This window comes from Pinus tabuliformis, chromosome 7 (genome assembly GCF_031772625.1).
Source record: "Pinus tabuliformis cultivar Carrire ecotype Pingquan chromosome 7, CPIR1, whole genome shotgun sequence".
Classification (NCBI taxonomy): Eukaryota; Viridiplantae; Streptophyta; class Pinopsida; order Pinales; family Pinaceae; genus Pinus; species Pinus tabuliformis.
Window position 1 is genome coordinate 522,698,283 of NC_142293.1, and position 24,144 is coordinate 522,722,426.

At 37.4% G+C, this 24,144-nt stretch overlaps 1 protein-coding gene across 1 annotated transcript in view; it reads left to right on the forward strand.

Moving 5' to 3' along the window:
- Positions 1–24,144, forward strand: part of LOC149248365 (AT-hook motif nuclear-localized protein 10-like) — a 203,298-nt gene that overhangs the window by 55,907 nt on the left and 123,247 nt on the right. Inside the window, exon 3 of the mRNA XM_089458412.1 lies at positions 738–869. Coding sequence (XP_089314538.1) covers positions 738–869 — 132 coding nt within the window. The remainder of the gene's footprint in view (positions 1–737; positions 870–24,144) is intronic.

A 24,144-nucleotide genomic window follows, 5' to 3' on the forward strand; every position in this document is an offset into this window, starting at 1 on the left:
GTCACCAAAAGCTAGCTGAAAGGTGCTTAAGCCTGACAAGTATCATACATACATACATGGTGAAGAAGAATATCAATTAATTTATTGATATATTTACAAAAGTTGTATTCCATTTTTTTGACATGTTTGAAAGGTTTTGTTACAAGTTTACCTCTTCTTGAAAAATAGAATGTGTCTAGGGATTTATAGTTAGGTATTATATTGAATAAGCTGATCAAAGTCATGTATGTTCTAAGTTGATATATTTTTTCCCCAGTGATGTTCTAAGTTTATATATAAACATTCCTTTTCGAACATTATTTTTATGTAGATACCGAAAGCGTTTCATATTTAATTTTATAATATGGTTTATATTTATATATTGGAGGGTGGCTTTTTATTTCTTAGTGGATAAGTGTGTCAATGTCCTATCAATCATATAGAGGGGCTGTAAAAACATTCAGAGTCAATATATTTATTATTATGCATGTTCTAAGTTGATGTATAAACATTTCTTTCGAAACATTATTTCTATATGGATATGCGAAGAGTTTCATATATATATTTTGGCGAGTGTTTTTTCTTAGTGCGTAAATGTGCTAGTGTCACAAGAATCATTTAAAGGTGTTGTGAAACAAAGTTCTGAGATAATACTATAAACAATACCTTTCTGAGGTACATGATTTGATACTTTTAATAATAAAAGACATTAAATAACAATATAGTGAACTTAAAAAGGATATCCTCACTGAATGCAGGATGTTGCAACAAAAATAATGTCATTTTCGCAACAAGGGCCTCGTGCAGTTTGCATTCTTTCAGCAAATGGTGCAATCTCTAATGTGACCGTTCGCCAACCTGCTGCTTCCGGGGGTACAGTGACATATGAGGTTTGATTTTTCTTCTAGATTCTACTTCGGTTTGTAAATGAAAATAGCTAGATTTTAAAACATTGTGGAAGCAAATATTTCCGTTAAGTCGTCTTTCGTTATTACCTTGTTCATGATTATATAGCCTTTCTTTTATGGTCAACATTGTTCATGAACTATTATTATGATTCTTCTATGCTATAGAACTGAAAAATATCTCACACTTTTGTATTAGATTGTTGGGGTAGATTTTTCAAGGAATTATTAACTTTTAGCATATGTAATTGCTAGATAATTGCAAAATCATAAAGCGCACATCACATAAGTGTAAACCTGTTAAACAAACTAACAAGTTTTAAGATTGGAGAATACTCAATAGAATATGACAATGAAAATACACAAAATATATAAGGATCTTTTCAAAGGATCTCTTTAATTTTAGATTCCAAGATGCGTAAAAACAAAGTCTAGATGAATTCTAATACCCTCGACACCTTAGGTGGCTATATATAAGATAAAAAATCCTATTAGTGTTATATCCTGAACTATTCGTAACCTAGCATAGAGGACTTGACATGGCTGTCTAAATAATTTTTGAGTTGGTGCATATCTCACACTGCCAATTTACCGAGATCTAAAAATTATGGGGTGAAGGTGTGCATTAAAACTTACGAGAATGAGGTGTGCATTAAAACTTATGAGGGTGAGGTGTGCATTTATCATAAAATTTCTTCGGGATCCATTTCGAGGCCTCTAAGTTAGGTTGAAAATAATTGACCTTATAAAATTAAAGGGTGCAATCACCCTCTTAGGGATTCAAGAAGGGAGAAGGTGTACATATACATAAAAATCAGATATGGAGCTATCTAAAAGCTTCTAAGCCAAGTTAAGATTAGTTTACATTATAACACTAATAGTTGCACCCTAAGTCACCGAGTTCGAGTTTGAATTGGAATTTGACGACTTTGAAATTTGATAAAAGTTTGAACCCTGAGTCACCTAGTTCGAGTTTGAATTGGAACTTGACAACTTTGAAATTTGATGTAAAAAAATTTAATAATAAAGCTGAACAGGCTGCAAATTTGAACATAAAAACTATAAATTATAAAATTTAATAAACATCAAACACATATGATAAATATATGAAAATAACATGGACAATAATTTAAAATTTAAATGAAAATAAAATTAATATTTGAAAATATACATAATAATAAAATATAAATTCATAAAATATAATATACAGTGTAATATATATATATATTTAAAAGAAACAGTTATATTTCTATTAATCAATCTGGAATTTGGAATCTGGTTATATTTTTAGATATGGAGCTATCTAAAAGCTTCTAAGCTAAGTTAAGATTAGTTTACGTTATAGCACTAATAGTTGCACCCTACGTCACCGAGTTTGAGTTTTGATTGGAATTTGATGACTTTGAAATTTGATAAAAGTTTGAAACCTAAGTCACCTAGTTCGAGTTTCAATTGGAATTTGATAACTTTGAAATTTGTCTAAAAAAAATTAATAATAAAATTCGACAGATTGTAAATTTAAATATAAAAACTATAAATTATAAAATTTAATAAACATCAAACACATATGATAAATATATGAAAATAACATGGACAATAATTTAAAATTTAAATGAAAATAAAATTAATATTTAAAAATATACATAATAATAAAATATAAATTCATAAAATATAATATACAGTGTATAATATATATATATATATTTTAAAGAAGCAGTAATATTTCTATTAATCAATGAAGTGAAAACTTCTTGATAAACAGAAATATATATATAAATATTTATTAATAATTGAATTGACAGATGATGCTGTTTACAATGGGGTTTCCTGGCTTATATACTGCCATGGGCACCCTTTGGGGAAAGGGCATGATCTTATGATCGTGCCCTTTCGTCTAATTAACCTAAAATTAAATAATAAACTTAAATTTAAATACTAACTAATTTTTTACATAACATTGCCTTCCTCTCGAAAGAATGCTTTGTTCTCAAAGCATACGTGACGACAGATGTTGTTGACAAAATGCTTCATTCTCCCAAGAAGCGTCTTCTTCGGGTAAGTTCTTCCACTTGATCAAATATTCCAAGATGATCAAGGTCCCACACTTTAAAAGGTCTTGGATTAATCTCTCAATTTCCGTTTTTTGGTGATGTGGATATCGGTATGGCTTGATGTTGACGGGGTCTGACCCTGCCTTGACTTCTATTGTATGCTCAATTTCCCTATTAGGCGGCATCTTCATAGGTAGGTCTTGAAATACTTTTTCATGCTTCCGAATCAGATCTTGTATCTCTGGTGACTCTTCTTCGATCATCTTTGCAGATAACATTTGTAATTGGTGACATTGTACTACATAAGCGGGTACTCCTTTTCGACTCAGCTTCATCATCTGAGATGACGATACAACTTGATTTTCTGGTGCTTGGAATCCGTGTAGTTTGTACTTCTGACCTCCCCATTTGAATTTTATAAATTGTACTTGATGGTTGGCAGCATAAGTACCTAAAGTTCGTAGCCATTGGATACCTAAGAGTCAAGACTACATCTACTCCTCCTAACATTACCGTGAAGAACAGAGACTCTAAATTAAAGTCTTGAATCTGCAATTTGACCTTATGGCATTTCCCCACCTTTTCAATCTTCTTACCGTTAGCTACCATCACTTTCATGTTTGGTAAGGGAAATGAAAAAATATTGAGTCTCTTTGCCATGGTTGCATCTAAAAAATTGCCTGTGCTACCCGAGTCGATGAGGACCACTACGTTGTTCTTCTTTATGTGTCCTTTTAACTTTAAAGTCTGAGGTTGTGATATACCTGTCATAGCTGATAATGACACTTGCGGAATACTTCTGTCATCTAATTCTGGTGAGAATTCTGGGGCGTCTTCTGTTTCTTCTATGTCATAATCTTCACTGTTTGAATCATTGGTTGCTTCACAATTATATAGGTTCTTTGGTTCTTTTCCTTTAGCACATCTATGTTTGGGGTCCCACTTCTCACCACAGCGTTTACATTTACCCTCTTTTATCCTTTGCATTTCCACATTAGATTTTTCATCTTCACGACGATGTGGTGGAACATATCTTGTATTATTTGAGTCCACATACTGGGGTATCCTTTGTCTTGAATATGTTTTTTCCGCTTTTGACCAAAATATTGGTTCGAATTTCTTTTCGGCTGTTTTTGCTTTTCGTCTTGCTACTTCTATTGATGTAATGTCATGCATCTCAAGTTCTGCTTGTAAATGGGTTTTGAGTCCCGAGACGTATGACTGAATTAGACGAGATTCTGATAACCTAGGTACTCGTGTTACTAAGGTCTCCCATTCTTGAGTGTATTCGTCCACACTTCCTTTTTGTCATAATTTGATGAGTTTTGAAAAGAACTCTTCTTCCTTTACACCTTGGAATCTTTTAAAGAATGCATCCTTAAATTTTCTCCAGCTAATGACGTGTGTTGTCTTTTTCCACCACATATACCAATTATATGCTTCCCCTTCCATTTTCATGGATGCGTGCCTGAGCTTTTTGTCATCGTCATTGATGTCATATAGCTCAATTTTCAAAGTATTCTTCTGCTTTATTTATCCATGCAACATTGTTTTTTTCGTTTCCATCGAATTTAGGCATCTTGACTTTTGCCCTTCACTGGTATGTTGCTAATGGTTGAGCAAAAAAGGGGTGTTGATTGGTAAAGGTATCCCAGAGTTACTTGTTTGTAAGAGTCGCGTTACTCCCTTCTTGGTGGGGTGTCGCTGATTTTTTTGGGGATTCAGCTTTTTCATGAGAGTCTGTTGACTTTGTTGAATCTGATGAGTTGTGCTCTTGATTCTCTTCATTTTCTCGTAGTAGTTGTGCGGGTGTACAATCCATCTTTTTACACAGAAGTTTCAACAATGTTAAGGACTCTTTGAGATCTGCTTCTGTTTGGGCATGTTGATTTTCCATCTTTATTTCTATTCAATTTGTTGTATCCTGAAGATTTTTGATATTGTCAGCCTGATTTTTGATACTGTCAGCCTGCTCCTTAAGCTTGATCTCGAAATCATCTAATCTTTTATTGACCTCATCGTGGTTGTTATTTATCTTATGCTCCGCGTCCAACAATTTTTTTTTGGAAATCCGCCATTGTCATTGTCAACACTAAGCGAGTTTGTTGGGGCGTGTATTTATCTGCCAGCTTTCGTTTGATAGTTCAAAAGTAAAACCCCCAAGCGGATATCACCGCAGCAATTATTCCGACTAACCGCAGGTCCACCCACACGGAACCGCAGAGCTTGCCGCAAGTAAAAAAAACGATGCGGGTTTAGCGTATTACCGCAGGTTACCGCAGAGAGAACGACGCACCGAGATAGAGAGAAATGACCGACAGTGGAGCAACTGTGGATGCGAGGGAACGAACTGTGGAAATACTTATGTAGGGATAACGGAGAGGACGAAAACTGTATAACAGTTTTTTCCTAGCCAAAGGGCCGAAATGGCTCCGATACCAGATGAAGTGAAAACTTCTTGATAAACAGAAATATATATATATATATATATATATCTATGAAACCGGATTTGCTCAAAACCATGGACGAATCGCGAATCGGTCGAATCGGACACGATTCTATGCCGATTTGTGTAAGGATTGGAGGGCACGTCGTGTCCCGTAACGTGCCCCAATTTGCAAATCGTGTCTCGATTCCGAATAGCGAGTCCTGGTTTTGCGATTCGTTTTGAGGGTTTGCGATTCGTTTTGAGGGTTCTGCAACGTTAAAAAGGGGCGTCCCTCTCAGCGCATTCACTCATTCTTTGTTGCTGCACGAGGAGCGGACCGCCGAACGACCACAGTCCACCCAACGTCAGGCATCGCCGCATCGTTAAACTGCAGGTAAGCCGCACAGGCATCGTTTGTTTACCAGATAAACCAACTAGTTTGTTTACTTCCCAATATCAATCGTGTACTGGCATGAAACTTCTGGATATATGAAAGACCCGGATAACACTTGGAAAGTTGAAACGAGTTAAGTTAATGGATAAGCTTTTCGTATGATATCAATGCAAAAATAAACCTACTCATATCTCTTGATATCAAATGCTATTGGGCCATGTTCCTAACCAATGCGGATAATATTGTCCGTCACTCGGAACCCATAGCATCCACCTATTCCGCTGATGCTGCTTTTTGACAAAAACTGCTTCACAGTGACATGATGTTTGTTGCCCAACTGATTTAAATTTTAAATTGATCATCATGCACGCCAAGCTTTACTATAATTTATTCTCAGTCTCACATAACGGAAGGATAGCTGTAGACTTCTGTTTGTTTTTTATCTCAAAGAACACGATAATGTTTTCTCAGTTTTCGTCTTTGTCTAATTTTAGTAGAGTGATTAATAACCACTGGTCTAGAATCAGTCCCTAAAACAAACAAAGTAGTTACCTTAAAGGAGAAGAGAAGTCGCAGTGAATAAACACATTATAGGCCTAGGTTTAATGGCCTTTGCAGTGACTATGAAAAGCCCTAACCAGAGGAATGCAGTCACTAGATAAAAGATCAAAAAAATTGTAATTTATGGCAAATCTATTATCAAAGAACACCAAATTAAAAAGAATCCTTTGAGAACTCATCCAGAGACTATTTGAAGCAAGAAAGCAGTAATAAAAGTCTATTTGTCATTTGAAGATCTGCAGCAGCATACTGTGATAATTTATACTAATTGCGGCAACAGGAAATCTATTCTTCTAATTGTAAATTAAATTACTATAGATGTATCATGTAGCAGTAGCAATAGTGTCCAAACAAATATAAATGAATCCGGATCTGCTGTGGATACAGAAGGCTGAAAAGTTGAAAACTTTTGTACAAAGTTTAACAATGCCCCATTGCCCATATTCTGTGATCTGACAGCAGTTTGTTCATTTTTTTTACAGGTTGAGGTAACATGGCTCAATCAAAGGCAGGGGCAGCAAGGAAGGGCAAGAATGTCATGGGTAGAGATGCTCTTCCTCCCCCAATATCATCAGAGTCTGCTGCAAGTAATGTTGAGGGAAGAGGACTTAAAGACAATGAAAAATATCCATTGTGGAAATATGTCACAAGAGAGGATGGGCCAAACAACAAGGGAAAGGGAGGAGGCAATGTGCAATGGAAATGCAACTATTGTAACATTTCTTTCAAAAGCACGTATTATCGTGTGAAATCACATTTGTTGGCTATACCTGGCTGTGGGATTGGATCTTGTAAAGTTATTACTTCACAACAGAGAAAAGAATTGGAAAAGGAGGCCAATGTTGGTATGGAACATGTGGCACTGGCTTCAAAATCAAAAGCACCCAAGGGCAAGAATGAAGACCCCCTTCCATTTTTGAGGAAAGCCACCACCAAATTTCCATTTGAGAGTTCTACTTCTACTGGGGGACAAGCATTAAAAAGAAGATCACTTGGTCCAATGGATAGGATTTTCCAAAAAGAGAGACGGGAAGAGCTTGATCTCACCATTGCCTTCTTCTTCTATGAAAACTTCATATCATTTAATGTTGCACGTTCACCTTTATTTGTTGAGATGTGCCGAGCTCTAACTCAAGGGGCTCCAGCAGGGTATGTGCCTCCTGGGTCAGAGAAGCTGAGAACCACATTGTTGACGAAGGCAAAAAAAGAGGTGCAAAAAATGCTCGAGCCTATTAAGGCATCATGGACATCTGGGGTTAGCATTGTTTTTGATGGATGGACAGATCCAGCACGACACCCAATCATCAACTTCATGGTGTCTTCCTTGAATGGTCCAGTTTTCCTGAAAGCAGTGGATACACTTGGCGAATACAAGGATGCACAATTTATGGGTGAGTTATTTATTAGAGTTGTTGAAGAGGTAGGTGTTGATTCTTGTGTGCAAATCATTACAGATAATGCACCTGTTTGCAAGGCGGCTGGCATGATTGTGGAAGCTAAATATCCACAAGTGTTTTGGACACCTTGCATTGTCCATTCATTGAACTTAGCACTGAAATCCATTGCTTCTGATGTGCTTTGGATTGGAAGCATTATTGAGGATGCAAGACATATACGTAACTTTGTGCAAAATCATACAAATGCCCTCACTATCTACAAGGAGTACAACAATCTATCATTGTTGAAGATTGCTGATACACGGTTTGCATCTTCATTCATGATGTTGAAGAGGTTGAGGGAGGTCAAGACTGCTCTTGGGTCCATGGTTATTTCTGAGTTTTGGTCTTTTTGGAGAAAGACAGATCAGGCAGCCTCTAAAAGAGTGAAGGACACGGTACTAGATGATGCTTGGTGGGAGAGGGTAGATCTAATTATTCGGATCATGGACCCTATCATCTCTTTGCTTCGAGTTGTAGATACAGACAAAAACCCATCCTAGGAGAGGTTTATGAGGGATGGGATTCCATGATTGAGTCTGTGAGGAGCATTATTCTACAGAGTGAGTGCCCCCCGTACGAGACATCACCAGAGGCCTTCTGCGATACCATACATGATATTCTTGTCCGCAGATGGGACAAGAATTGTACACCTTTACATTGTTTGGCTCACTCATTGAACCCCAAATACTACAGCCATGAGTGGCTGAATGGTGGACCTTCCCGCAGATTCCCTCCTCACATGGATGGTGAAATCTCACAGGGGAGGAAAGAGGCATTGAAGCGGATTTATCAGGATAGTGCATTGCTTGCTGAGGTGGAGGATGCCTTTGCAGAGTTTTCCACTGGCACTGGTCGATTTGGAGGTTATGATGTGATTAGAGACAGGGGGCTTAAGAAGCCCTACTCTTGGTGGGCAAATCATGGGGCAACAAGCCCTCCTCTTCAGCAGTTAGCCATGAGGCTCCTCTCTCAGGTGACTTCATCCTCTTGTTGCGAGAGGAATTGGAGCACATATGGGAATTTGCATACTGTGAAGAAGAACAGGCTTGAGCAGTCCAGGGCAGAGACAATGGTGTATGTGCACACCAACCTTCGTCTTATTTACAGGCAGAGGGAAGAGTGGTTGAGGGGAAAGACAAAGATGTGGGATATCTTTCCTGAAGATATGGGTCTGGACGCCACTGTTGAGTTGGCATTGGCCAACATGGATCTCGGTGATCCAGTGCTAGACCCTATTAGTTTTGATGACTTAGAGGGGTCAACCTCCATACCAGCAGATGCAGAGGCGACTATGGATACAGGGGAGGAGGAGGATGCAGAGGAGAGCAGTGGGGACCATGATGATGGGGACAGTGATGCTGATTCTGATGCTGATTGATGCCTTGAGGCTTGTATACCTATAGTTGTTTTATATTTTCTATTTCTATTTGCCATTGGCATTGCACCAACACTACCTATGTAACAGATTTTGATTTGATGACTTAATGAGAAAACTACAGTTGTCAGTGTGTTTATCTTACTATCTTGTAGTTGTAAGTTGTCTTTCAGTTATGAATTATGAATCATGATTTAAATTTTTAATAGATTTATCATTTATGTGACCAGTACCACTGACATTTATTTGACTTTTGTATGTACTATGCATGCTAATAGCTATAGATGAAGATCTATGTTTGAAATCAATAAATTTGTATCATTAATTAAAATTTGTGTAAGAAATATGCTAATAACTAATTTTTAATATATATATATATATATATTTTTTTTTTTAAATATATATATATATATATATATATTTTTTTTTTTTAATATATATATATATATATATATATTTTTTTTTTAATAAAATAATATATAACGTGTCATGTTCCGGGGGTCAGCGTGTCCCGAATCCGACACCACGAATCCCGAATCCTACGTGTCCCGAATCCCCGTGTCAGGTGACTTAGATATATATATATATATATATATATATATATATATATATATATATATAATTGAATTGACAGATGATGCTGTTTACAATAGGGTTTCCTGGCTTATATACCACCATGGGCACCCTTTGGGGAAAGGGCATGATCTTATGATTGTGCCCTTTCGTCTAATTAACCTAAAATTAAATAATAGATCTAAATTTAAATACTAACTAATTTTTGACATAACAATCAATCTGGAATGTGGCCAGAGCCATTACATCCAAAAGCAACAAAGTTTCCTCATCCCTCCAAAAATTCTCTGACCAAAGTCTATGAATATGCAGAGATGTCTTTTCCAGATTTTTTACATCATTCTTCTTATAGTTCCGCCAAATAACCCCTTTTATTCTTACATACCTACACAACATAAAATAACTAGTGCTAAAAACTTAACTACCCGGATCCTTCTACATCGTTTGAGACCAAATTCTTCCATATCAGTCGTGCCCGCTTCCTCTTGTTACCCTGTTTCCACTGCTTCTTGCTGTTCATTCTCCTGTTGCATTTCCAGCAGGTTGGAAAGCTCCGAAGGGTGAGCCCCTCCCTCACCTAGTGCCAAAACTTGGTCACCACCACCACTGAGGCCAAATACTTCTTTTAACACTGAGACAACTGCATTCTCCACCTTAGCCGCATAATTCTCCACTTTAAAATCAAGGTTTTCCATCTTTGATAAAATTACCTCCACCGTCGCCTACACATTCTCAACATCTTTCTTTAGACCACCCAGTTGGCCTGAAACCAGAGTGAAATGAGAATGGACGTCAAAGACTATTTGTCGATCGTTCCTGCATATCATATCCTTGATTTTCTGCTTGAATGCTCGGTTAATTTCACCTGAGGAGCCTCCGACGTCATTACCTGACGAGGAGGCCATTTCTTCAGCACGACGGGAATGAATGGCAAGCTACAATGCGTGAACTCTACACAACCATTCTCTTATAGCCAATCTTAGCTCCAAAATGACGGTAGGGCTCTTCGAATTCATTGCACACCCTGCTACCAAATTGGTATTATTTGCTTCTTGATCAGGATTATGAACCCACACGATTGATTGAAGGCATTCCTCCTCGATCACAGAATTAACTACTCCTTTGCTGTTGGTTTGCCTTACATCTTGGGCAACAACCTCCCACCTGTTCACATGCTTGTCATTAGTCCTCACTATTAAGCATCTGTTGGGTAAAGGGCTCGTCAATCTGCCAGGACGTCCACCGTGAAGCAAATGTACCATGGTATGACAATAACATTTAATCGACTTGTTAGGCGTATTATCCTTCTTAATGATACTCCTGCATTTCGAGGTTCTCGACTTATAAACCATCATTGAATATGACATGTGGTGATTATGCCCTTGTCCTCCCTCAATTCGCCTTGCTCCATATTGACGCCCATATTGGCTTGGACATCCGCCATAGCGTTATTTTCCGTCTTAATATGATAGAATTCTAAAGTCTCAAATTTGTCCATAATCAAATGGATTCTTTGCATAGTTGGCCTTAAATTGAAATCCTTGTTATTATTCAGGTTGTTACATTTTTGAATGGTAATAAGAGAGTCTCCAAAAACACTTAATTGAAGAATTCCCTCAGCAGCTGCCAACTTGAGCCCTTGCCATAGTCCTAGTTCTTCTACTAGATTATTTGAGGCTAATCCCACTCCCCACACAATTTCTTTTTCTACTTTTCCATCGGGGCGATAGGTAACCCCTCCTGGTCTTGCCTCCCCCAATGTAAAATATTAGTGATTTAAAAATTATAAAATATTCTTCACGAAGACTGTTACCTATTAGACGCTATGAGTTATGAATCAAAATTTAGTGGTAGGATGTATTATCCCTTAGGGTAAAAGTGCCTTTAGGTTTAGAAAAGAGCACATGACAAGATTTGTATTCTAACTAGCACCACAATATACTTTCAATTTTCGTAACCAGAGACAATGTTAAATGCAATAAGATAGTGTATCCATGTATTCAACAGTTCATTCACATGAAATCAATTCATCAATACATAAGGTTTTTAGATCCACAGTCTTCCCAATTTCACGCTACAGTTTAAATACACAATAATTGCTAACAACAAAACCCTACTGTCCTAATATCCTTAGTTAGACCTTGCACCCAACCTCAGTATTTTCTACCTCCTGCTGTCTCTTTGATGCCACAAACTTGCACAACGGTGATCTGATACCCAGATGAAGCCTTAGTTTCAATGCATTGCCACAAATTGCTTAACTAAAGGGGGTCACAAAACTCTAAACCTTAGAAATAACCGAGCTGTGACCTTTAGGCTATTGCCCCTGTCCTAAAGAACCATCTTAGCCAGGATCTGCGGTCCATAAGTGATCCGCTGCCACCACAGAGCCTCCAACACTGCCACAGATTGTGCCGCATATGAGGGCAGTGGCCACAAGACTGCCTCAAGCAGTGTTACAGAGGTGAACCAGTATCACAAATGCCCTCAAAATCCTCCACTGCCATAGGTAAGTTCTTGAGGATGGGGCTGCTCGCTCAAAGAATAACTTCATTGCCCACACAATGCCAGAAACCCATGCTGTCATAGAAAGTTACCCTTGAGAAACCCTACGCAGCCTGAGGAAATGCCTCAGGTGAGGACGCTGCCCTAGAAGATACCACCCAAATGGGCTGCAGCCTTAGGGAGAGAGAACCAAGGGTATTTTTGTTGCTAATGAGTGCACTAGAATCCCAGAAAACACCCTCATTGCCTCAGAGATAATTGATTGTTCAAACAATACCTCATAACCCTTGCTGCTCCACATGTGTTGCCTCAGAATTTCCACACGATATATGAGTGTTGCTACAGAAATTTTGCTACAACAGAATAAAGAGAGAGGATTGGCTCGGGTGGAGTCTTTGACTACTAAAACCAATCAGAGATAAGGGGTCTTAAAACCCTCAAAGAGCCTCAGTTCACAAATCAGAAATATCCACAAACCATGATGACGAGAATGAACCTCTTATATAGTTTGTCTTAGGGGTTTTATTCCCTCTTAATTTCAAATTTAAGTTACTTTACAATTTCCTTCGTTTTTCCCCAAAACCAACTTTTAATTTTTAATTATCTAATGTTACTTTATAAAATGGCTTTTCCCCCTAAGTAACATTAAATAATAATCCCCTTATAAATTAGACTATGGCCTATGGGAATTAGATAGGCCACTAACTCATTCCGGTCTTCATTTTGAAAGGGACATTACAGTCCCCCCTTCTTGTCAATGCTTATCCTCAAGCAATTGCAAATCAAGGGGCCGCCATGTCTAAACCTATATTTACTCATCTCCTCAATCTTTGCTTGCCCGAAATTCTTTTTCAGTCCCATATTACCTTCCTTCTTTTCATGCTCATGATGGAAGACTTTTGGATCCTCATCTTTTTTGACAATGCCATTATTTGCGTGCTCCACTGCAAATATCAATGGTTTGTCCGCCATTGAAAATATAGACCTTTATCTTCCAGCCTTCTCTGCAACGAACAAAATTCATATACTCATAGGAATGCTCTAATACCAATGTAACGAAGAAAGTTCGTATACTCAGAGGAATGCTCTGATACCAATGCAACGGAAAAAAATTGTATACTCAGAGGAATGCTCTAATACCAATGTAACGAACAAAGTTCATATATGCAATGGAGTAATCTCTTATTATTATCCTTCAAGGGTGAATTTTCTTCATTTTTGTTAGATATGACTTCTTCAAGCTCCTTTTGCTTCCTTAACATTGTTTCTTGATTCTCTTGTAGCATCAGTTTTGAAATATCCTTAAATTCTTTTGATGAAGGCATTATCAGTTTTGATTTCATTGTCATGTCCTGGAAGGTGATCATCTTCTTCTTATAAGGAAACATCAAAATCTTTTTTTCTATGTTTAACATGAACGTACCCAATTCTTTTAACCAAGGTTGACCAAAAATTATGTCAATCTTTGGGTTAAACATAGTTACGACATGAAATTGAGAGATGCATTCATAGTGGTCAATTATTACTTGTAAATCATTAATTTCATACTCTTTTTCGCCAAAAATATTTTTTCTTTCTCCTATGCTTGACTTTGGAATTAATAGTTGATTCGCCAAATTAACATTGATGTAATTTTTCTCGTCACTTGTGCTGATAACAATATTAATCTCCTTCCCTTGGGTATTCCCTTTTAATATAATTAATCTACAATTTGCAATTGAAAGACCTTTATAGGAAAATTTTCCTTCTTTTACTTCTGATTTAAACTCCAATTTTTTTTTTTTGTGAGATGAGCTTAGGGCTTAATGATAATTCCCTTCTGTTTTTTATTTTATTTTATTAAATCAAATTTAATTTAATTTACTAACCCTCTTTACTTTTATGAAAAACTACTCTTTTCCTCTACAATAATACCTTCTTCTTTTTTTTCCCTTCAAAAATACCTCCTTTTACTTTTTTATAAATAACTCCTTCCTTCTACAATAATACCCCTTTGTACATATATATAAATATATGTTTTTAATAATTCTGTAACTTAAGCCTTGTATAAAACTAACTTTTATAATAATTTCCTTTTATAACCCGTAATAATTAATTAGTGTTCACAACTTGAATGGGAGAGTCGTGATGTTTTGGACAGTCGGGTCCCTTGTCAATGTTTCCACGGTAGCCACACTATCATAGACAGATTATTAAATCGATGGTTATAGGTTGGTAGTGGACGGTGGTACAGAGAAAATCAGACAGTGGCTAAGTGTGGGTTAAGGCAGTGGCTTTGGTAAAACGATGTCTGCCTTGGTCGACAACGAAGGAATTATAGGCTTGAGGGATTAGTGATGGTCGATAGCAGTGTATAGTGCGAAGGAAGATGACTGGGTGGGGAGCACGTGAATTATTGGTTGGTTTGACGGGCAACGAATGATTACAGTTGAGCAGTGAAGTCAATAAGTGTGGCTGCTACAGAGGCAACATGTGAGGATTAGCTCACGGGGTTGATGGACAACATTTGGTCTGTTCATGTATGACTATGGCGACAGTCCGAGGTGGAATGATCACTGGTGTAGGCATCAGTCGGTGGCTCCGGTTGCGTCTGCAGGCTCGTTGAGAGAGAAACAACACCAATGACTACAGACAACTGTGTGATGACGACGTTTGGTCGTGGCTCTGGCTGTGGGACTCCAATTGTATGGACAACAAAGCTTTTTTAAGGTAGTTTTTTTTATAATTTTAATATATATATATATATATATATATATTCTCTCTTCTTTTTTTTAATGGCCAGGGGCCAAATGGTGAAATGAAGAATCTCCAAAAGCTTTATGAAGTGAAACGCTTGACTTGCGAGGACAACAAAGTTGACAGAGACTTAATGGCCAAAGGCTGGGATCAGACATGGCTCTAATACCAATGTAACGAATAAAGTTCATATAATCAGAGGAATGCTCTGATACGATTGTAATGAACAAGGTTTGTATACTTAGAGGAATGCTCTGATACCAATGTAACGAACACAGTTTGTCTACTCAGAGAGGAATGCTCTGATACTTTGTATGTTACATTCTCAGATATTTCATGGAAACTGAGTCCTCACTTATAGAAGCTAGACAAATCATGTACTCCAGCTGTCCAATCCATCATTGTTGGAGCATCGTAACCATACAATGCTCTAAGGAATCATATGGTAAGTGATGTCTCGATGCTCTACTCGATGCAAGTTGTAACCACTTAACCCAGGGCCTTTGCTGCCCTGCTAGATAGCTATGCATATACTCCTCAACCATCTTAGTGGGACCATCCGTCTGAGGGGGTAATTGGTACTAGGAATCAACTTTATGCTGACCACTCTGAACAACTCCTGCCAAGGTATTATGTGAAACCTGCTGTCTTGATTGTGGATCACGTACCCCAATCCCCATTAGCTTGAGGAGTCTCAACATCTCCCTGAGGATCAATTCTGCCATTTGTGCCAGTTGATCAACCGCTACATAAATGTGACCTCTGCTTTGAACTGTTGTTTGACTCGTGATGACATCCATCGACCCACTTTCCTCATGAATGGGCAAGGGTTGACATACTCCTGCTGGATGAGTCTTCTCGGACTTGTTTTGTTGACATGCTTCATCACATCATCTTGGAGGCTCTTCCATGAGAACCTCTCTTTGACCTTCGTGTAAGTGTCGAAGTGTCTCGGGTGCCCCACCAATGGTGTATTATGAGGGGTCCTCAGAATCTTCTCCTTGAATTAGGATTTAGGAACTAAATATACTCAATCTTGTAGTAGATGATGTCATCCACCAACCTGTATCTGCCATTCCAAAGGAGTCCATCCATCAACTCACAGGTAAATTGATTCTTGGAATATTTCAACAAGAGGTGAGATTTCCAATCACACGTCTCGAGGATGTGCTCAACATCTCTGTCAAGAGGTATCTCTGGTGGAAACTCCCTAGAAACCTCAACAGATCTGCTAAACACTGGCTGAATTGAGCTCAAGGCATATTTAGAATTCTCAGCTTCCTCGTTTAATTGATCCAAGGAGTTCATTGTTGAACTTAAGTTTTTTCTTATCTTCATTCTTGGCTGCTCTGAAACAGAACTTGATATGGAATCTTCAGTTACCGGTTCAATCTGCTGATCCTTTCTTTCCCTTTTAGATTGCTTGCCTTGCTCAACTTTCCCTTTGAATTGCCTGATTTCAATATTTGAAATGCTTCCCCCTGTCACTGTGAGAAATTTAATCTTATTTGCACACAACAAATGTTTCGCATATCTAGGACATCCCTCCATGAGAAAACTAGAATTTTTGCTTCTGGAGCCACAACTTTAATCCACAGAATTCACCTTGTGGCTACTTCCCTCAACCCCTCCAAATACCAGAGTTGGCCTACAATATGGGACAAGTCTAGTTAAGACAACAATTTTTTCTCCGGTTGGCTGCACTAATTCCAGGGCATCGAACCACCAATTTTCTTTGCCCACATGTTGGCCATCATTCCTTGTGTCTATAACTAGGCTGTAAGAAGTTTTGAATTCATCCCGAGCTGCAACAAGTTTTTTAATAAAATGTAACATGTACTTCTCCTTGTTGCATTCACATTGCTTCATCAGGAAATTGTATCTCACTGTCATGAGATCTCCTTGTTGCTGAAGGTCAGAATTAGATGATGAATTCATGGCCATTGGCTCTGGAATTGCAATTGACCTTTTTGAACTTTTAGTAGAGCTAATATCACCACTCTCCAACATTGTCTGCCTTTTTACGAAACCATCAAATGATTTTCCATCCCCTTTAATTTTCCTCCTCTGCCTTTTCGTTACTTTTAAACCCGAATGTTGTTCTGGTTGCCTTGTACTCTAACCTACTTGTAGTCATAGATCTGTAGACCCCTGCAGAAGTTGAAGCACATGTATCTTCTTCCATTTTGATTCAGCATGTTTGTCCTCCACTTCTTTTTTTCCTTTTTTGTACTCTCTTCCTAATGCCAAATATTCTCAATCTTTTCACAATTTCCAAAATGCTCTTCCTAGCTAATCCGAATATCATTCTCCTCTTGATAGTTGTCAAATCCCAATATCGGTAACTTGGCCTCATCTTTTGCCCAATGAGCTCTCCTGATTTTTCCCTGAGCAACCAAACTACTGCCGACCTTCATTTGTTTTGCAAATGTTTCACCATTTTCAGAGTCAGTATTTGATAATGCCCCATTTCTAAACACACAGGATAGTTTTAGTCTTCCTCTTTCTAGGCCCTCCAGATTTGGTATGGCCTTTTTGTTCCACTTTATGTGTGTTCCCTCAGTGGCTTGATTAGGGTGAGTCTTCGACGACATTGATAGCATCACTTCAACAGCCAATTTAGCGTCATTGTTAATATCAGACATGCTTGTTGACTTTCTGCAAATTGGACTTTTTTCCATTTGTTGTTCAGAAACTTCTCCTAAATTCAAGGGTAATTTCTCACTTTTGGCATATTGTTTATCCGAAGCAATGTTATGGTTTCTGTGAAGATCCTGTGCGTCACTCAGTTGTGACCTCTTTGAATGCCTGGGGATATTAAAAAGACTCTCTAGGAAAAAATGTACTTTATATTATAAAGTACAAGTGACTTTATGTTTTTGTGTTTAATTACTTAAAGTGCAATTAACATCTTAAAGTGAAGTTAATAACTTAAAGCGTATTTAATGAGAGATTGAATCATGACCTTTGATCTTGAGAGTGAATCTTAGCCATAAGATCAAAATAAGTTAATCTAGTTAGGTTAAGTCATTAATGAGAAAAAGTGCATAAAGAGAATTAGAGAAAGGACATTCATGAGCATTGAATGTCAGAGAATAGAGCTGAGAGGAAGGGTTTAGTGCAACAAATATTGAGTGAAAATCAAAGGAGAGAGAACGACACAAAAAACCAAGCAAAAGACTCAGCATTAATTGATGGTATAGTGACCGCACAACAACAAGAAGGGCAGTTTGAGGCACAATTTCCAAAGAAAAGAGCAGTCTGGAAATTGTTGACTGTTTGGAAAACAAAGGGTAATTTTTCCACACAAATCGAGGAAGAGACGGGGTTTAATCTGGGTTTTACATACCGCACAACAATACGGATTTTTGAGCAAGTTGGGCATAGAAAATCAAGGGGCAAATTTGGCACATTTCTAGAGGAAAGAACATAAATTAATGAGATAAGTTGTTGTATTTATGGTTGAGTTGTACTGCTGCAATTTGTTGATTTTTAATGTACATCGGACAAGTGGTTTCCCATGGGTTAGTCTCTACCTAGGGAAAAGTGTCCAAAATAATTCTTTTTTCCCAAGTGTGACTTTATAAGCAGCAAAGTCAATGTTAAATTATAAGTTAAAAGTGACTTTAGACATAAAGTACAATGTGGGTACTTTATTTAATGGGTGAGTTAAAAAATAGAAAGTGAGAATTAATTGCACATTTATTCTCATCCCTTGATATAAATGAATTTGAGCCGTTAGAGCTTAGGGTTGCCCAAAAGTCATTTAGGGAAACAAAAGGGCGAAAAAAAAGAGAGATTGCATTCATTCTTCATGAGCAGATTGGAGAAAGGAGGCTGAGAGCTGGAGAAAAGTTCTGAAGGAGAAATTTGTTGCAGCAAGTTGAAGGAGTGATTTCTGGGCAAAGTTGGGCATGGAAATCAAGGTTTAGAAGACAATAGAAGGTACAATACGAACAACATTGAATGTTGTGAGCTGCATGCCGTTCGAGAGAAGTTTTGAATTTTTTTTGAAAAAAATCCATACATTCCATAAAATGGTACGTAAATCTGTACAATACAGTGCATATAGTCGTATCCGTACAATACATATTTTCAGCGTCAAGTGGGCAAGGAAATCAAGGCAAAGTGGGCACGGTTTTCAAGGAGTTTTGGGCTGAAGAGATAAGTTGTCTTTTGCTGTCTTGTTTTGTTTGCAAATGTATTTTCCTGAACTTGAAAGATAAATAAATTTGAAGAGCTCTCTAACAGGTTTTCCCCAAAGAAGATTGAAGGGGTTTTGCCTGGGTCTAAGTTGACCAAAAATCTGTGTGTATTTTTATGTGTGTCGCTGGTCTGGTTATGTCCATATTTATTTTTAGCACGTGTTGACAGTCCCATGTGTTTTAATTTGAAAATTTCGTTTCCAGAATTCTATATGTTGAATGTATGTTTATGGGAAAGGGCATTTAATTGAATGAGAGTGATAAGGTGAAATTAAAACCAGGTTGGCATTGTTGGAAACTTTTTTTAGTCATCAAATTTTAACACAATTTATTCCTATTTCCTCAAGAAATAAAAGAAATCTCTTTCTTTGGGTTTTCCCCTTAGGGTGTTTTTCCCTGAGCTTTTGCCCCAACATCACTATGTTCATGAATGTTTGTCTATTGTTGTTATTTTCTGTTGCAAATTACTTGGCATGGTATTTTTTCTCATACAATCAAAGCTCTAAATGTAAAGTTGCCTACATTTACTTTGAAGTTTTATTGGAGTTATAAATTATTGTATGCATAAGGTTTGACAAAATCACCAAGTGAACTATTAGTGATTTTGTGTGATTTTTCTACATGGTATTAGAGCTGGGACTCTGAGTATAGTGGACACATTGATTTTGCTGAGATAGCAAGGGATTTGACACGGTGACATTGCAGGGATTCCAAAGGGGTTGTGTTGGAAAAGGGAAAAGTAATTGTTGGTTAGTTGGGAATGATGACTTCTAAGTATCAGGTATGAGGATAGGTTGGAAGGTGTGACAACCCCTGGTTGATTCCCTTTTGATAACATTGTAACATGTCTGTAATTAAAAATATACAAATGGTTGAGAATTGGGACATGGATTTCAAAGCTTGGGGAGGGGGTTGCTTGGGCAGTTAGAGGAAGTGGTTATTAATACCAGTTGTTGACCACTACGTGTCAACGACCCATAGCAGTACACCCCTTTTTCCGCAAAAGAGATAGCGCCTGATCGATGTGTTCGTGCCGTTCAACTATCATCATCAGCCTGATTATCATGTTACAATGTAAACCCATTTTGCATGTATATGATGTAAATAATCTCAGCAGATCTGTGTCATGTATGTAATTGCTTAGGTAAACCTATTTTTCTGGTGACGATCTATATTCTAGGAGGTTTTTTGTCTCACCGATCCATTTTCGGATGGTCAACAGAATTTTCCTTCAGTGTTACTCCAAAGTCGGAATGTATTTTGTCAATGGGATCTTAAGCGAGTCCTAGTGTTATAGATCGAGTCTATGTAAAAGTGATTTGGGAATAATCCTAACTATTTGGTTAGGTTATTTTATTACAAATTGTTTGGTCTGCTGGATTATATTTGTGTCGCATAAATGGGTAGTCTGTGAGGGTCTATTACAGATGGGTTTTCCCCCTTGAGATGTAAAAAATGTGAAAATCATGATATAAAGTGCCTTGAGGGTTGGAAAAATAATTTATCCCCTCATAGGTTAATTAATTAAATTTTCTGGCCAAAATTAATTAAAATTTTAAGCCAGAAATTTAATTAATTCTAGGTCCTAGGTAAATTTAAATTTTCCGAAGGCAAAATTTGTCAGTCCTTAAAAATTAAATTTTAAGAGGTCCAGGGACTAAGGAAAATCAATTATTTTGTTAAATTTTAAGCCTTTGGTCCTTGGGGTTAAGTCAATGTCAAAATTTTAAGGAAATTAATTCAAAAATTTAATTTTTGAATTAATTAAAATGCATTTAATTGAAAAATTCGAATTTCCTCAAGAATTTTAAATTTCGGTGGATGAGATTAAAATAAATTTTGATCCTCACCAATGGTCGATATTGCTTTGACGAGGATTACTCGAACTAGCTGTTGGACGATTTATCTTTAAATAAGAAGTCATTTGTCAGTCAATTCATCCGACCTTGGAGTCGTGTGCTTAAGCTAAAAGCTATCGTGTAATCTATTTTTTGGATAATAAAGAAGGACTTTGGGGTTAATTTTTGCCGGTGTTGACAATAGCTTCTGAAGAAATTTGAGTACAGGTATCTTGCTCAGTCGTTGGGGTTTAAGTGATAATTTAAATTTGAATGTAATAGCAGGTATCTCTATTTATCTGAATTTTATTATCATTTTATAGCTCTATTTTGATGGCCTAATTGAGTTTTGCCGGAAAGTATTGATTTTTTTTAGATCGTTAGGCGTTCGGGGAAGTTTTCAGTTGGACCAACCAACTCCTGATCCGTATTTTTTGAAGAGCCCAACTTAATTTGATCCTGGGCTTATCATAGGATATTTTTTTTTTTACTGGTGATGCATGAATGGTTTTGGGCTCAGCACCTCTTTTAAACTTCAATTTTTTTTGTTTTTTTGTTTTTTTGTTTTTTTGTTTTTGTTTTGTTCTTTGTTCTATACGTGCGAAATTGATAAATCTAGGTGTTGAGAGCCTTAGAGTATCAGATCAGGGAGCGGAGTTGGATTCACACTCCTAAGATCTGATAGATTTGTCATTCCAGTGCATAGATCTGTAAATTATTTTGGTTTTCTGACTCAGGTTTCTGGGGTTTTAGTTTTTATCATTGTATATATCGTTTGGGTGTTTTCTTGTTGTCGTGCAGCTACAGATCTGAAGAAGAAAACTGTGTAGAGTCCAGATCTAGGCCCTGGAGGGTAAGATCTGGATCTCTGGGGTTCATCAACATCATTTTGCAGGGATTTTATTCAAATTTTTTTTTGCAGTCCAGGTTTTTATTTTATTTTTTAAATCTGGAAATAATTTCACCAGGGTTTCACTGATAAATCTGAAGCATTAAAACACATTGGCGTGAAATTCGTTTTTCTGGGTTCATCTCAAGTTTTGGGCTAGAGTTTCTTTGTTGCCTGGGGATTTCTAAACAGAAAAGTTCGGATTTGTTTTAACTTTTTGCTGTCTTCATCTTGGGGCTTTTCTGGAAAATTTCGAGTTTTTTTTATTGTCTGCCGTTGGGTTTTAAAATTTTTTTATCTGGAGAATTTTTGGGTCTCTTTACCCTTGCCTGCCTTGCTCCTTGTCCCCATCGATTGCAGATCCCCTCATCTGTCCAGCTCTCAGCTCTTGCGCCCTGCCTTTTCTCCATACGTTGTCATAAATGCCCTGCCTCCCGCTGCCTAACCTTCACGCGTCCCTCATCCCTTCACCTTGTCGGCCTTCCATCCACGCTGCCATACCCTCCGTGTTCTTATGCCATCTCCATTCCGTCCAACCTGCAGTTGTTCCCTTACTGTACGCAACCCTCATATATTTGCTTGCTGCCTATTGCGTGCTGCCTGTCTGTCACGTTGCCCAACCCGTCTTCTTCCTTGCTCCGTCCCCTCTCCTCTACACGCAGCGTCCTCCATCATCAGACTTCCATCCCTCTACCTATCCGCAGCCTCCGCGTGATTTCCCTTCCTCTCATCTTCATCGTTGCGATCGACCTGCGTTTCCTCCAAACGCTGCATCCAACCTACAGCCTTCGCATTCCATTGACTTGCCCTTCTCGCATCCCTCTCCTCGCTATAGTTCGAAACCCTTGTCGTCGTTGAACCTGCATTCACAACCCAAACACATTCGATTTCCCTTTTTATTTTTGTGCTATTTGGTTACGTTAGGTTTTATTTTTTTTGTTTAGTTTAGTTTTAGGTTTGTATATAGTTAGGGTGATAGCGTATCTATTTTTTAATTTCATTTGAAACGCGTTTAGATCTAATCTTTTTATTTTGATTTGATTTTTATTTTTATTTTTATTTTTGTCTTGTTTTGATTTCAGGTTTCCTTTTTTTTATGATTTTGATTTTGATTAAAAAATATAAAATATAAAAAATCTAAAAAATAAAAAATGAAATAAATTAAAGGGATTTGCACATTCACATTAGAAATTTTAATGTGGCCTATGGCCCATTTTTTAATTTATTAACCCTTTGATTTATTTTACTTCTTCAAATTGCCTAAGGAATAATTGAAGCGCTAATCTAAAATTCCTTGGTGTTATCTGGTGATTAAAATGTTTTTGATATTTCTCTATTGTCAAGTGCAATAAACGTTTTAAATCATATTGACTGTTGGAGAAGGTTAATTGAATCTAGATCTGGGCAGTTAATGAAAATCATTTTAAATCTGGAATCTCTTGCATGTTAAAGTTTTGGGCATTTACATTAATTGTTCATGATCATCACTCTGCCACATCTATAAGTTTTCTCTCGATGACTTGTTATTACTTAGTCTATGGTTAATTCAATATAAAAGGCACTGGTCTATAGTCATTTATATCTTGTAATTGTGTCTTATCTTAATCCATCTATTGTAATTGACCGAGACTTGCTTTAAATTCATCAAGTTGTTTATCATTAAAATCTCTTAGAGCCTGTGTTCCATAGGCTTTTTCATCCATTTACCTTAGGGACTACCCCCCTTGACTTGCCTAGGAGAGAGTCTAAATGGAGTGAGTAAGGATCAAGAGTGACAACCCTTACTCTGAGCGTTGTCGCGGTGCCTAGACACTTTGTGCGACAACACCAGTCATGGGCTGACTGGTGTGCCTTAATGGGGCTAAATATATATACATTAATTTAGCTGGAAAGCAAGGACAAGCCCATACCTCTTTTGGACAAATTCACCAAGCAAAAGAGGACATAAATTTAGTCATCATGGGATGTGTTGGAAGGAGGCTACCCTGGTCAAGTGCATGTCCATGCAACGAATAATATGGTTGCAACAATGGAGTGGGAGGCCACCAAGGGACATCTCAAGGAGGAAGCAGGAGGCATTCATTCAGAAAGAGAGAAAGCAAGGGGGATTCAACAATAGTCAAGCATAGACTAGTGCGAGGAAGGCATCTCTCAGTGCAAAAGAGAGGAGGAGAAATCTCGTGGACGAATATATAGAAAGAAGAGGAGAGGAAAAGCCTACCTGCAGATAGTGCAGTGTGTTGAGAAATCTAGGGCTTTATCATTA